Source organism: Moschus berezovskii, chromosome 1 (assembly GCF_049115385.1).
Source record: "Moschus berezovskii isolate FMDL1 chromosome 1, NW_MosBer_1.0, whole genome shotgun sequence".
Classification (NCBI taxonomy): Eukaryota; Metazoa; Chordata; class Mammalia; order Artiodactyla; family Moschidae; genus Moschus; species Moschus berezovskii.
In genome coordinates this window covers 79,277,934-79,294,180 of record NC_142460.1, presented here as the reverse complement: position 1 = coordinate 79,294,180, position 16,247 = coordinate 79,277,934, and the positions used below count along the sequence as shown (strand labels likewise).

At 40.9% G+C, this 16,247-nt stretch overlaps 1 protein-coding gene across 7 annotated transcripts in view; it reads left to right on the top strand.

The window, feature by feature from the left end:
- The window catches only part of CFAP44 (cilia and flagella associated protein 44), a 148,057-nt gene that overhangs the window by 13,899 nt on the left and 117,911 nt on the right, over positions 1 to 16,247 (top strand). For all 7 annotated transcript variants that reach the window (XM_088837006.1, XM_088837002.1, XM_055424566.2 and 4 more), the window contains 3 exons: positions 2,022 to 2,184; positions 12,199 to 12,301; positions 14,968 to 15,184. In XM_088837006.1, coding sequence (XP_088693132.1) covers positions 2,022 to 2,184; positions 12,199 to 12,301; positions 14,968 to 15,184 — 483 coding nt within the window. The remainder of the gene's footprint in view (positions 1 to 2,021; positions 2,185 to 12,198; positions 12,302 to 14,967; positions 15,185 to 16,247) is intronic.

Here is a 16,247-nt window from a genome sequence, read left to right as displayed (position 1 = left end):
GAGAGTTCCAGAAAAAGATCGATTTCTGCTTGGACTGTGTGAATCACAATAAACTGTGGAAAATTCTGAAAGAGATGGGAATACCAGACCACCTGACCTGCCTCCTGAGAAACTTGTATGCAGGTCAGGAAGCAACAGTTAAAACTGGACATGGAACAACAGACTGGTTCCAAATAGGAAAAGGAGTACGTCGAGGCTGCATATTGTCACCCTGCTTATTTAACTTATATGCAGAGTGCATCATGAGAAACGCTGGGCTGGAGGAAGCACAAGATGGAATCAAGATTGCCGGAAGAAATATCAATAACCTCAGATATGCTGATGACACCACCCTTATGGCAGAAAGTGAAGAGGAACGAAAATCCTCTTGATGAAAGTGAAAGAAGAGAGTGAAGAAGTTGGCTTAAAGCTCCACATTCAGAAAACAAAGATCATGGCATCTGGTTCCATCACTTCATGGGAAATAGATGGGGAAACAGTGGAAACATTGTCAGACTTTATTTTTGGGGGCTCTAAAATCACTGCAGATGGTGATTGCAGCCATGAAATTAAAAGATGCTTATTCCTTGGAAGGAGTTATTACCAACCTAGATAGCATATTAAAAAGCAGAGACATTACTTTGCCAACCAAGGTCCATCTAGTCAGGCTATGGTTTTTCCTGTGGTCATGTATGGATGTGAGAGTTGTACTGTGAAGAAAGCTGATTGCTGAAGAATTGATGCTTTTGAACTGTGGTATTGACTCTTGAGAGTCCCTTGGACTGCAAGGAGATCCAACCAGTCCATCCTAAAGGAGATCAATCCTGGGTGTTCATTGGAAGGACTGATGCTGAAGCTGAAACTCCAGTACTTTGACCACCTCATGTGAAGAGTTGACTCAATGTAAAGACTCTGATGCTGGGAGGGATTGGGGACAGGAGGAGAAGGGGACAACAGAGGATGAGATGGCTGGATGGCATCACCGACTTGATGGACATGAGTTTGGGTAAACTCCGGGAGTTGGTGATGGACAGGGAGGCCTGGCGTGCTGTGATTCATGGGATCCCAAAGAGTCATGTGAATTTATTAAAGTAGTCACTATCAACGGTGTGTCAGAATTTCACTAACATGTCAGAATTTTCAGTATCTTGTCTTTTAGCATCAAGGAAGAGGCCAATGTCTTCCTGGTGGCTCAGTGGTAGAGAATCTACCTGCCAATGTAGGAGACAGGGATTTGACCCCTGCCTGAGGACAATCCCCTGGAGGAGGGCATGGCCACCCACTCCAGTAGTTTTTTCTGGGAAATACCATGGACAGAGAAGCCTAGCAGGCTATAGTCAATAGAGTCAAAAAGGAGTTGGACATGATGTAGTGACTAAACAACAACAGCAAGAAGCTATGTGATCCTTTTACTGTGTTGAGTCAACAAATTGAACAGGCTTTGGGAGTACAAAGATGACAGACCTCCTTTCATATTATAATGTTGATTTAGTTTTAGCGGGAGAGAGGAAAATGAAATTATTTAGGGAACTCCTTTACTCCTTGGGGGTGGTTTAGTCACTAAGTCGTGTCCGACTGTTGTGACATCGTGGACTGTATAGCCTGCCAGGCTCCTCTGTCCATAGGATTCTCTAGGCAAGAGTACTGGAGTGGGTTGCCATTTTCTTCTTCAGGGGATCTTCCTGATCCAGGAATTGAACCTTGGTCTCCTGCATTGCAGGCGGATTCTTTACTGACTGAGCTACGAGGGAAAACTATCGTACTCAAATTGAAAGTTCAACTTTATTTTTTATTGAAAACAAAATTAAATAAAATTAATGTGCTTTCAGGGTTTTCCTAAGAAAATTAAATTATTAACTTAGAGTATGAGAATTTTCACGTAATTTAAAAATAAGGTTACATTAGTAATACATTAAAAAAAAAAACTCTGGGCATAAAATTTAGCTACTAAGGGTATGGGATTTAAAAAATACATTCATTTCATTGCTCCACCCACCATGGTTACTTTGTTTCACTTCTTTTCCTTAGCAACCTACCCACAGACATTCCTTTGGTTATGACTGCAGAAAGCGGGCCAACCTACAACTTCTGGAAAGCAATACCGTGATGTACATAGCTGGGAACCAGCTGATTTTTCTGAATTTGAAAACCAAAGAACAGACCTACTTGCGAAGTAGCAGTGGAATAGGAATTGGTGTCATTGGGGTATGCCTTTGGTAATTTAGGAAAAAAATCCAACTGTGTGTTCGTTTGGAGTCTTATGGGGTTGCATGAGGTGCACAGCAATCTTTATTCTAAGGCATTTTCTTTTTGTTTTAATTTTATTCTTCTTTAATTAATAAATGGTACAAAGCACAATGCCATAAACATTAACAGTTAAAATATCAGCAAATGAAAAAATACTATATAATACACAGTTGCAAAAAGCTACATTAAGTTATTTTACAACTGCCTCAAGCTGCAAAAAGAAAAAAAACCCAATGCCTTACCTAAGTTGTCCCTCTCTCAAAATAATGCCATTTATATTATAAACCATGAACTCCCCATCAAAAGATGGGAGCTGCTTTTGTTAATTCATATATATATATATATGACTGTATCACTTTACTACACACCTGAAACAAACACAACACTGTAAATAAAATATAGTACAATATAAAATAAAAATAAGTAACAGATCTTTGGGGCTTTACACTGAGTTAGAGTTCCTATCAGAGGGATAACAGCACCACAGCCGCACTGAATCCTCATGAAGGAGGCACACGAATGACTGGGTTACAAGAGTTACAGGAATGAGAGCTGCTCACTTCCCAGAAACTACAGCTCACAGAAAACCAGCAAAAGCACGAGATACAGACCATTCACTTATGAATGTGTAAAACTCAAGAAAGTCCACATCACTCCTACAACATGTCGAAAGTGCCTCAGAATTCACACAATACCAACTTTCTCATGGTTCTGGTTAAATTACATATACCAGTTTATAACAAATGGCAAAATCTGTAACTCTGTTCAAAGTTTTAAAAAATTACTTAAGAATAATTTCTTGTATTTCTATGCCATCTTTATAGTTCTGGTTTCTCATTTCTTAATTAGTAAATTCAGCATGCAGGTTCTATCCCAGGCTAATTTATACCCTTCCGGAAGAAACGGCCTCTTAAATCCACAGAGTGTTGAGGTGGGGAGCCCCCAACCACGTCAGATTCGTTTCACATATGATAATATACATGTTTCAATCCATTCTCGCAAATTATCCCACCCTCGCCCTCTCCCACAGAGTCCAAAAGACTGCTCCACACATCCAAGTCTCTGCTGTTGTCTCGTATACAGGGTTATCGTTATCCTCTTGCTATATTCCATATATATGTGTTAATATACTGTATTGCTGTTTTTGTTTCTGGCTTACTTCACTTTGTATAATACGCTCCAGTTTCGTCCACCTCATTAGAACTAATTCAAATGTATTCTTTTTAATCGCTGAGTAGTACTCCATTGTGTAAATGTACCACAGCTTCCTAATCCATTAGTCTGCGGATGGACATCTAGGTTGCTTCCATGTCCTGGCTATTATAAACTGTGTTGTGATGAACATTGGGGTACATGTGTCTCTTTCAGTTCTGGTTTCCTCGGTGTGTATACCCAGGAGTGGGATTGCTGGGTCGTATGGAAGTTCTATTTCCAGTTTTTTGAGGAATCTGCACACTGTTTTCCATAGTGGCTGTACTAGTTTGCATTCCCACCAACAGTGTAAGAGGGTTCCCTTTTCTCCACACCCTCTCCAGCATTTATTGCTCGTAGACTTTTGGATAGCAGCCATTCTGACTGGCGTGAAATGATATCTCATTGTGGTTTTAATTTGCATTTCTCTAATTATGAGTGATGTTGAGCATCTTTTCATGTGTTTGTTAGCCATCTTTATGTCTTCTTCGGAGAAATGTCTGTTTAGTTCTTTGGCCCATTGTTTGATTGGGTCGTTTATTTTGAGCTGCAGGAGTTGCTTGTATATTTTTGAGATTAATCCTTTATCAGTTGCTTCATTTGCTATTATTTTCTCCCATTCTGAAGGCTGTCTTTTCACCTTGCTTGTAGTTTCCTTTGCTGTGCAAAAGCTTTTAATTTTAATTAGGTCCCATTTGTTTATTTTTGCTTTTATTTCCAATATTCTGGGAGGTGGGTCATGGAGGATCCCACTGTGACTTAATCGGAGAGTGTTCTGCCTATGTTCCCCTCTAGGAGTTTTATAGTTTCTGGTCTTACATTTAGATCTTTAATCCATTTTGAGTTTATTTTTGTGTATGGTGTTAGAGTGTTCTAGTTTCATTCTTTTACAAGTGGTTGACCAGTTTTCCCAGCACCACTTGTTAAAGAGATTGTCTTTTCTCCATTGAATATTCTTGCCTCCCTTGTCAAAGATAAGGTGTCCATAGGTGCATGGATTTATCTCTGGGCTTTCTATTTTGTTCCATTGATCTATATTTCTGTCTTTATGCCAGTACCATACTGTCTTGATGACTGTGGCTTTGTAGTAGAGACTGCAGTCCGGCAGGTTGATTCCCCCAGTTCCATTCTTCTTTCTCAAGATTGCTTTGGCTATGCGAGGCTTTTTGTATTTCCATACAAATTGTGAAATTATTTGTTCTAGCTCTGTGAAAAACACCGTTGGTAGCTTGATAGGGATTGCATTGAACTTATAAATTACTTTAGGTAATATATACATTTTCACAATATTTATTCTTCCAATCCATGAACATGGTATGTTTCTCCATCTATTAGTGTCCTCTCTGATTTCTTTCACCAATGTTTTATAGTTTTCTATATATAGGTCTTTTGTTTCTTTAGGTAGATATATTCCTAAGTATTTTATTCTTTTCGTTGCAACGGTGAATGGAATTGTTTCCTTAATTTCTCTTTCTATTTTCTCATTATTAGTGTATAGGAATGCAAGGGATTTCTGTGTGTTGATTTTATATCCTGCAACTTTACTATATTCATTGATTAGCTCTAGTAATTTTCTGGTAGAGTCTTTAGGGTTTTCTGTGTAGAGGATCATGTCATCTGCAAACAGTGAGAGTTTTACTTCTTCTTTTCCTATTTGAATTCCTTTTATGTCTTTTTCTGCTCTGATTACTGTGGCCAAAACTTCCAAAACTATGTTGAATAGTAATGGTGAGAGTGGGCACCCTTGTCTTGTTCTGGACTTTAGGGGAAATGCTTTCAATTTTTCGCCATTGAGGATAATGTTTGCTGTGGGTTTGTCATATATAGCTTTTATTATGTTGAGGAATGTTCCTTCCATTCCCGCCTTCTGGAGGGTTTTGATCATAAATGGATGTTGAATTGTGTCAAAGGCTTTCTCTGCATCTATTGAAATAATCATATGGTTTTTATTTTTCAATTTGTTAATATGGTATATTACATTGATTGATTTGCGAATATTGAAGAATCCTTGCATTCCTGGGATAAAGCCCACTTGGTCATGATGTATGATCTTCTTAATGTGTTGTTGGATTCTGATTGCTAGAATTTTGTTAAGGATTTTTGCATCTATGTTCATCAGTGATATTGGCCTGTAGTTCTCTTTTTTTGTGGCATCTTGGTCAGGTTTTGGTATTAGGGTGATGGTGGCCTCATAGAATGAGTTAGGAAGTTTACCTTCCTCTGCAATTTTCTGGAAGAGTTTGAGTAGAATAGGTGTTAGCTCTTCTCTAAATTTTTGGTAGAATTCAGCTGTGAAGCCATCTGGACCTGGGCTTTTGTTTGCTGGAAGATTTCTGATTACAGTTTCAATTTCCATGCTTGTGATGGGTCTTTTAAGATTTTCTATATCTTCCTGGTTCAGTTTTGGAAAGTTGTACTTTTCTAAGAATTTGTCGATTTCTTGCAAGTTGTCCATTTTATTGGCATATAATTGCTGATAATATCTCATCATCCTTTGTATTTCTGTATTGTCTGTTGTGATCTCTCCCTTTTCATTTCTAATTTTATTGATTTGGTTTTTCTCCCTTTGTTTCTTGATGAGTCTGGCTAGTGGTTTGTCAATTTTATTTACCTTCTCAAAGAACCAGCTTTTGGCTTTGTTGATTTTTGCTATGGTCTCTTTTGTTTCTTTTGTATTTATTTCTACCCTAATTTAAAAAATCTCTTTCCTTCTACTAACCCTAGGGTTCTTCATTTCTTCCTTTTCTAGTTGCTTTAGGTGTAGAGTTAGGTTATTTCGTTGGCTTTTTTCTTGTTCCTTGAGGTATGCCTGTATTGCAATGAACCTTCCCCTTAGCACTGCTTTTACAGTGTCCCAGAGGTTTTGGGTTGTTGTGTTTTCATTTTCATTCATTTATATGCATATTTTGATTTCTTTTTTGATTTCTTCAATGATTTGTTCGTTATTCAGCAGCGTGTTGTTCAGTCTCCATATGTTGGCATTTTTAATAGTTTTTCTCCTGTAACTGAGATCCAGTCTTACTGCACTGTGGTCAGAAAAGATGCTTGGAATGATTTCAATTTTTTTGAATTTACCAAGGCTAGATTTATGGCCCAGGATGTGATCTATCCTGGAGAAGGTTCTGTGTGCACTTGAGAAGAAGGTTTGGGGTGAAATGTTCTATAGATATCTATTAGGTCTAACTGGTCTATTGTATCATTTAACTTTTGTGTTTCCTTGTTAATTTTCTGTTTAGTTGATCTATCCATAGGTGTGAATGGGGTATTAAAGTCTCCCACTATTATTGTGTTATTGTTGATTTCCCCTTTCATACTTGTTAGTATTAGTCTCACATATTGTGGTACTCCTATGTTGGGTGCACATATATTTATAATTGTTATATCTTCTTCTTGGATTGAGCCTTTGATCATTAGTGTCCTTCGTTGTCTCTTTTCACAGCCTTTGTCTTCAGTTCAGTTCAGTTCAGTCGCTCAGTCGTGTCCGACTCTCCGCGACCCCATGAATCACACACGCCAGGCCTCCCTGTCCATCACCAACTCCCGGAGTACACTCAAACTCATGTCCACAGAGTCGGTGATGCCATCCAGCCATCTCATTCTCCGTCGTCCCCTTCTCCTCCCGCCCCCAACCTTTCCCAGCATCAGAGTCTTTTCCAGTGAGTCAACTCGTTGCATGAGGTGGCCAAAGTATTGCAGTTTCAGCTTTAGCATCAGTCCCTCCAATGAACATCCAGGATTGATCTCCTTTAGAATGGACTGGTTGGATTTCCTTGCAGTATAAGGGACTCTCAAGAGTCTTCTCCAACACCACAGTTCAAAAGCATCGATTCTTCAGCGATCAGCCTTCTTCACAGTCCAACTCTCACTGTCTTAAAGTCTATTTTATCTGATATGAGTACTGCTACTCCTGCTTTCTTTTGATCTCTATTTGCATGGAATATCTTTTTCCAGCCCTTTACTTTCAATCTGTATGTGTCCCTTGTTTTGAGGTGGGTCTCTTGTAGACAACATATATAGGGGTCTTGTTTTTGTATCCATTCAGTCAGTCTTTATCTTTTGGTTGGGGCGTTCAACCCATTTATGTTTAAGGTAATTATTGATAAGTATGACCCTGTTGCCATTTTCTTTATTGTTTTGGGTTCGAGTTTATACACTCATTCTGTGTTTCCTGTCTAGAGAAGGTCCTTTAGCATTTGTTGGAGAGCTGGTTTGGTAATGCTGAATTCTCTCAGCTTTTGCCTGTCTGTAAAGCTTTTGATTTCACCTTCATACTTGAATGAGATCCTTGCTGGGTACAGTAATCTGGGCTGTAGTTTATTTTCTTTCATCACTTTAAGTATGCCCTGCCATTCCCTCCTGGCCTGAAGAGTTTCTATTGAAAGGTCAGCTGTTATCCTTATGGGGATCCCCTTGTGTGTTATTTGTTGCTTTTCCCTTGCTGCTTTTAATATTTGTTCTTTGTGTTTGATCTTTGTTAATTTGATTAATATGTGTCTTGGGGTATTTCGCCTTGGGTTTATCCTGTTTGGGACTCTCTGGGATTCCTGGACTTGGGTGATTATTTCCTTCCCCATTTTAGGGAAATTTTCAACTATTATCTCCTCAAGTATTTTCTCATGGTCTTTCTTCTTTTCTTCTTCTTCTGGAACTCCTATGATTCGGATATTGGGGTGTTTAAAATTGTCCCAGAGGTCTCTGAGATTGTCCTCATTTCTTTTAATTTGTTTTTCTTTTTTCCTCTCTGCTTCATTTATTACTACCATTCTATCTTCTAACTCACTTATTCTATCTTCTGCCTCTGTTATTCTACTGTTGGTTCCCTCCAGAGTGTTTTTGATCTCGTCTATTGCATTATTCATTGTATATTGACTCTTTTTTATTTCTTCTAGATCCTTATTAAACCTTTCTTGCATCTTCTCAATCCTCGTCTCCAGATTATTTATCTGTAACTCCATTTTGCTTTCAAGATTTTGGATCAATTTCACTATCATTATTTGGAATTCTTTATCAGGTAGATTCCCTATCTCTTCCTCTTTTGTTTGGGTTGGTGGGCATTTATCCTGTTCCTTTATTTGCTGTGTATTTCTCTGCCTCTTCATCTTGCTTATATTGCTGTGTTTGGGGTGGCCTTTCCGTCTTCAGGCAGTTTGTGGAGTTCTCTTTATTGTGGAGTTTCCTTGCTATGGGTGAGGTTGGATGCATGACTTGTCAAGGTTCCCTGGTTAGGCAAGCTTGTGTCAGTGTTCTGATGGGTGGAGCTGGATTTCTTCTCTCTGGAGTGCAATGAAGTGACTAATAATGAGTTATGAGATGTCAATAGGTTTGGAGTGACTTTGGACAACCTGTATAGTCACTTCCAAGGTGGTTCCCTCTGTTTTAGCTTATGTTTGCTGGTCTCTTCAGTGTCTAATTTCCGCCCTGACACTGGGGGGTGGTGGTGGACACTTTTTAAAGCTCACTTGTTCAGTCCTGTTCTGGGAACGGAGGAACACTGCAGAGAAATATCTCTGGCATCTGTGGGGAGTGCTCACAGTGTCCCGGCCACACTGGGTTTGCCCCTGCTCACGGCGTGTGTGCTGTCCCAGTCTACACTGCACAGGCTCTAAGTTGTTCTGCTGATAACTGTCTGAGACAGGCACTGGGTTGCATGCATGTCCCAGGTCTAAGCCACTCAGGTTCAGGTACTCGGGTACTCCACAAAAACACAGACTTGGTTGGGCCTGAGTTTTGTGCCTTCCCCAGACTGAGCAGCTCAAGTGACCAGGTGTTTGGCGAGCGCAGTCGCTGCAACTTGTCACCTCCCCAGTCCCTCCTGCTTGGTTTTCTGTGTATACAACTGGCGCACCTTCTCAGGCAGATGTTAACCAGCCAGAAACCCAAAAAGTCTTGGTTAACCCTGAAGCCTGCCTGTAGTTTGGTATCGGATGCCTCTCTGGGACTGCGATTGCCCGCTTCTGGCTCTGACTGCCCTCCCCTGCCTGTCTCGGCGCGGGATGGGCCATCCGCAGCTGGCTAGCTCTGCTCAGTCTTTTGTTCTGTGAGCGGGGCTGGCAGAGTCTTAAGTTAGGGCTTTTCGCCTTTTCGCGGTGTAGCTACCCAACAGCTTGCTCTGCTATCTCCAGTCAGCTCCCCCAGACGGCCCTCATGGCATTCAGGCCCGGTCCTCTCTCTAAGCAGTTCAGCTGGCTCCTCCCTGCGCAGGCCCCGCTTGTTAATGGCGGATGCGGGCGTCTGCTCTGCTTCTCCGCTGGGAGTTACCTTTGGACTTGTAAGCTGTGAGGTTTAATTATTTATTTCTTTTTCTCCCGGTTGGTTGTGTTGTCCTCTGAGATTCCAAGGCTCACTACCACCTGTGAGAGTGTTACCTGGTTTCAGAAACTTCTCTCTTTTTTTATGCCTCCCTTCCCGGGACGGACTCCGTCCCTACTTCTTTTGTCTCTCTTTTTATCGTTTATGTTTTTTCCTACCTTCTTTTGAAGACAATGGGCTGCTTTTCTGGGTGCCTGATGTCCTCTGCCAGCATTCAGAAGTTGTTTTATGGACTTTACTCAGTGTTCAGTTGTTCTTTTGATGAATTTGTGGGGGAGAAAGTGGTCTCGCTGTCCTATTCCTCCGCCATCTTGTTTCCTCCCTGTCTAAGGCATTTTCAATTCGTGATTACAACCACCTATTCACTGACGTTAGCTCCATGCAATATTATACTATTTATATTGATATTAATAATATTGTCATTTCATTTTGCAGATAAGGAAATGCAGCTAATAGAGGTTGAGTGACTTTCCTAGAGTCATGCAGGTTTTTTACGTTACATGCTGTGTTGCCATTCTGCAAAAATACTAAGATGAATAACATGAGTCGTAATTCATGTAATAATTATAGATAAATGCCAGATAAAATGCAAGTATAGAGTTGAACATTAGGAGATGATGTATAATTGTCTACTCAGTAATTTCAAGGAGTCGACAAAAAGATGTGTGACTTCAAGTCTGTCTCTTCCTTCCTCCCACGTATCTGTCTTGTATCTTCACCCTCTTCTTGGGCATCCTCAGCATGAAAGCATACTATTAAATCAACCTGTTCTCATTTTAAAAGGCCCCTCTCTGGGACTTCACTGGGGGTCCACTGGTTACCCTCATTGGGAAATTAAGATCCTGAAAGCCTCAAGCCCTGATTTAAAAAAAAAAAAAAAGCCCCTTTCTAACCATGCATTCTCTTTACCTACTGACTTTTTAAAATATATAATTTTAAAAATGTATTTCTGGCTATGCTGGGTCTTTGTTGCTGCACGGGCTTTTCTGTAGTTGCAGAGAGCAGGGGCTACTCCCTAGTTGTGTTGTGTGGGCTTCTCATTGTGGTGGCTTCTCTTGTTGCAGAGCACAGGCTCTAAGGCCCCTGGGCTTCAGAAGTTGTGGCTCCCTGGCTCTAGAGCACAGGCTCAAGAGTTGTGACACGTGGGCTTAGTTGCTCTGTGGCATGGGGGATCTTCCCTGATCAGGGGTTAAACTCGTTTCTTCTGCATAAACAGGCAGATTCTTTACCACTGAGCCTCCAGAGAAGCCCTACCCCATGATTTTTTATTTTTCCCTCAAAGCTGAACTTCTGCTCTCTTCTTCCTATCACCTCAGTGAGGTGGCCAATGACCCTGTTAGTGGCCACATCAAAAGAATACCTTTCTAACTATCTTCCCTGACTTCTGAATAGCAATGGCTTTTCCCTTGGTTGTTCCTCTACTCTGTGCTCCTTAAAATAGGCGTCCCAGATTTGTTCTCACCAGCAACAGTCAGACTGAGTGGTCCTCTCAGCGTCACCGGTGTCAGGAGAAGGGCATCTATTGAGATTAATCTGTGAGCGGCCTCACAGGGAAAGAGAAAGGAGGAGAAATGGACAGGATGTGGGGCTCATACAAGCAGCAGTTCCCTATGAGATGCTCAAGAGGGTTTCTAGAGGGATCGTGACCCGAACATCTAATCCTTCCCTTGTGCTTCCTACTGGTTGTGAGCAGACCAGACAGAACTAGTGCAGAGCCTGCTGTGCAGAAATGGATGTAAACTTACTGAAAGTGTGAAAGATACAATATTCTAAGTCAGATGCAAAGGAAATACAGTAAATATTCCCTGGATAAACTATTTGTATCAATGAACAAAAATAACAGGAATGAACATACAATTCCATCCAATGTATATGGCTATCATTTGAAATACTGAGATATTTATTGCTGGTTAGGTGAAATTTAAAAAATTGTGACATAGCTTACTCTGAGACATGAATTTTCTATTCAAGAAGGTAGATTGATTTCTATGCAAGGTAAACAGTCTGACTTAGTTGTTTTCAAAGAGCAGTCCCCAGATTCAGTGTCACCAGCATCACCTGAGAGACTGATAGAAATGTAAATACACAATCTCAGATCTCAGCCCCAATCTACTGACTCAGACACTCCAGTGTTAAAGCTTGCAGTCTGTGCTTTAATAAGCCCTTCTTGTGATTCTGATGCCTGCTAAAGATTGAGACCCACCGTTCTAGCTCTTCAGATGGCAATTTAAAAAATTGTAGAGTTAAACACAACTCTATTAATGAAAGTAAAACTTAAGTGCGTACCCTTCTAGTTCTCAGGTTAAATTATATCCACTGTCACGTATTTAGTAGATGTCCAGCTTTGAGTTTTCTGTTGGGATGGATCCTAATAAACCAATTATAAAGTAACAGGTTCTAAATACTTATTAATGTAACTATTTATATGAAAATCTCCCTTTTAATACTTTAGTGACCTTTTGTTTTTTATAGGTTCACCCTTATAAAACTTATTTCACAGTAGCAGAAAAAGGAGTTTTCCCAAAGATAATCATTTATGAATATCCTTCAATGAGGCCCTATAGAATCCTTCAAGGTAAGTCTTAGAATCTTTAAAATATCTCATGTTTAAGGTGAACAGAATTCTCAAGATGACCTCGCAGTCAGGGTCTGCCAGAGAAACAGAACCTGTCGGAGAGAGAAGAGAGATTTATTTGAAGGAATTGGCTTATATAATTGGGGGCTGGCAGATCTGAAGTTTGTAGGGCACACTCACAGCATGAAAATTCTTGGACAGGAATTGATTCTCTGTCTTCAGGCAGAATTTCTTCTTCCTCAGGGAAACCCCAGTTCTGCTTCTACGTGCTTTCAGCTGATGGGATGAGGCCCACTCAGGTTATTAAGGATGATCCACTCTTTGGTTCTTTCTTAGGATTTTCATCTCTTTGCTGACATTGCTCTTCTGCTCTTAATGTTGGCTGCTGCTGCTGCTGCTAAGTCACTTCAGTCGTGTCCGACTCTGTGTGACCCCACAGACGGAAGCCCACCAGGCTCCCCCGTCCCTGGGATTCTCCAGGCAAGAACACTGGAGTGGGTTGCCATTTCCTTCTTCAATGTGTGAAAGTGAAAAGTGAAAGTGAAGTCACTCAGTCGTGTCCGACCCTTAGCGACCCCATGGACTGCAGCCTACCAGGCTCCTCCATCCATGGGATTTTCGAGGCAAGAGTACTGGAGTGGCTTGCCATTGCCTTCTCCGTAATGTTGGCTACTTTATCCATTAGAGCCCTTAGCATATTAATTGTAGTTGTTTTAAATTCCCAATCTGATAATTCCAGGATCTATGCCATGTCTGGTTGTGATGAATGCCTTATCTCTTCAAGTTGTCTTTTTTTTTTTTTTTGCTTTTTGGTATGCCTTGACGTTTTTTTGAATAGTGAGACGTGATGTATTGGGTAAAAAAGAACTGCGGTAAACAGGCGTTTGGTAACCTGGTGGTAGGTTGCTTTGGTGGTAGGCTGTGGGGGAAGGAAATAATTCTTTGGTCTCATTTTTTTGGTGAGCCTACACTGAAGAATTGATGCTTTTGAACTGTGGTGCTGGAGAAGACTCTTGAGAGTCCCTTGGACTGCAAGGAGATCCAACCAGTCCATTCTAAAGAAGATCAGTCCTGGGTGTTCATTGGAAGGACTGATGCTAAAGCTGAAACTCCAATACTTTGGCCACCTCATGCAAAGAGTTGACTCCCTGGAAAGGACTCTGATGCTGGGAGGGATTGGGGGCAGGAGGAGAAGGGGATGACAGTGAATGAGATGGCTGGATGGCATCACCGGCTCGATGGACATGAGTTTGAGTGAACTCCGGGAGTTGGTGATAGACAGGGAGGCCTGGCGTGCTGTGATTCATGGGGTCGCAAAGAGTCAGACACGACTGAGCGACTGAAATGAACTGAACTGAACTATGCCTCTGAACTGTGAACTTCACAAACATTTCTCAGCATTTTCTCCTGGCTTAGAGGGGAGAGGATGGCTAGAGTGGGCTGGGTTGGGTATTTCCTTCTGCAGGGCAGTTGCTGCTGCTGCTGCTGCTGCTGAGTCACTTCAGTCGTGTCCGACTCTGTGTGACCCCATAGACGGAAGCCCACCAGGCTCCCCTGTCCCTGGGATTCTCCAGGCAAGAACACTGGAGTGGGTTGCCATTTCCTTCTCCAATGTCTGAAAGTGAAAAGTGAAAGTGAAGTCACTCAGTCGTGTCCGACCCTTAGCGATCCCATGGACTGCAGCCTACCAGGCTCCTCCATCCATGGGATTTTCGAGGCAAGAGTACTGGAGTGGCTTGCCATTGCCTTCTCCGGCAGGGCAGTTAGGCTGCTGATAAACCCCAGTTGTTGAGGCTCTGGTTAATTAGTTACTGAGTTTCCCCTGAGGGCAGACCTTATTAAGACCAGAGGACTCTGGGGTATTTCAAAATGGCTCCTTTCTCCCTCCCTCTGCTGGAAGCCTCCGAGATTTTTTCTGGATATTTTTAGTTTAGGAATCTAGTCAAGCTCCTGGAGACAAATTTCACAATATTGCTGGGGCCACCTTGTGACTGGTTCCCCTGGAGTTTTTAATTCTCAGACTTGTCCCCACTGAGCCTCCTGCGATCAGAGTTCAGGTTTTATTGCCGGGCAGTGGTTCCTCAAGCTGTTTTGTCTGTTTCTGCTTGGAAGTCTCTGCTGTGGTGACTTGAGTATCTCTGTATTTTCCTGTCGGTCTCTCTGCTCTCAGGGGCAGGGCTTTGCCCTGGTTTCTTCCCTCTCTTACAGATTCAAGAAGAGCGGTTGATTTTTTCGTCTTTTCAGCTTTTTACTGTTGTTAGGATGGAATGGTAACTTCACATGCATAACCAGAAACCGACAGTCATCATTTTTATTTTGTGAAAAATTCAGTGGCAGGTTTTAAATGGACTTCTCTCTGCTGTCTAACATGTTTTCGTTAGACATGCTGTCTAACATGCCTTCCGTGCTTCATAAAATAGAATATATTCTCAGTGTATTTTTCTCAGGCAAAATGTGGTTAAGACTTCTTCACCCTTACCCCTTCCCTCCATATGATGTAATAAATTCTCGGTTTTGAAATTGTTTCTTTAGGGGATTCTTGACATTCTTTCACCAATTCTTCCATGAGTGTTCTCTCTTGCCTTTTTATTTTTGAAATAATACCGTTTTGAAAATGAAATGCTATCTCTGTTACTAGACTCCCACTCATCTCCTCATCCTTTCAGATGGAACTGATCTGGCCTATGCATACGTGGACTTTAACTTTGACGGTACCCTGCTGGCTTCTGTTGGTGGCAGCCCTGATCACACCCTGACCATCTGGAACTGGAAAGAAGAGAAGCCTCTACTGAGGACAAAAGCTTTCTCCCAGGAAGTTTTTAAGGTTTCTTTCAATCCTGAAGATGACGAGCAGCTCACTACCTCGGGATCAGGCCACATCAAGTGGGTTGCGCACATGATACAGATGCTAGTCATTTATTGTTAGGACCTTTTCTAAGAGGTTTGATCAGCTGGAGACAACTTTTGCTGATGTTAACATTAGGATACTTTTAAAATGTGTTATGTTGAAAACTAACTATAGTGCAACTTTTCTAGTTGGTTATGGAGATTTTATTACTGAAAACAGCATAGATAAAAGAAGGGATTTGAATTTAGCCTGCTGCCTTCTTATAGGCTTCACTTCCTGAGAGAGTTTGTGTAATGTCTTAATAACACTGGCGTGCTGTGTCCAAGTTCATACTGTGCTTTCAGATCCACTATTCAGTGTGTTGAAGTGATTCTGTATGATGGACAAGTCATTTTGATGTCTCTGAACTCGGTCTTCACTTGTGAAATGATAGTTATAACAGAGAGTTATATTCTTGACACCTGACTCAATACTAAATGGTAGTAGAGCCTATTCCTGATCTCTGATATCTGGGTATTTTCACTGTATCACACACTATTCTTTGTTCAGGATGGAATGATTTTGTCTTTTAACAACCTTCTGGCACTACTCTCAAGCTGCCCATAACTTGCTTCCAGTGTCTCTTTATGAGAAATAATCTATCCTAAATTTTTTATTCCAACTTAAAAGTGGTCTTTTTAAAATATAGAATAATTGAACAGATTTTTGAATCTTGAGAAGTCTCAGCTAGCTCTCTGCTAACTATAGGTTGAAAAATCTTAATTTTCCCATTACTTACTAAAGTGTATATTTTCTATGTACTATATCTTTGGAGAAAGAGAGACTTTAAAGGATTTCATGTGTGGTGTGGTATAAAAAGAAATACAGAGGAAATGAAAACAAATGATCAAGGACCTACAACAGCCTCTGAGAAAGATGTTGATTGTTTAGGCTCTTGGCTTCATATTATTAACTTGTTAATACTGTCCATTATCTATTTTACATCCAGTTGGTAGGTCAGATTCTTTTTTCAACATAATTTTCTTCATTCTGACTATTCATTTGTTTAGGTTATAAACAAGAAGATATTAGTAACACTTAATATTTATTGATTTTATG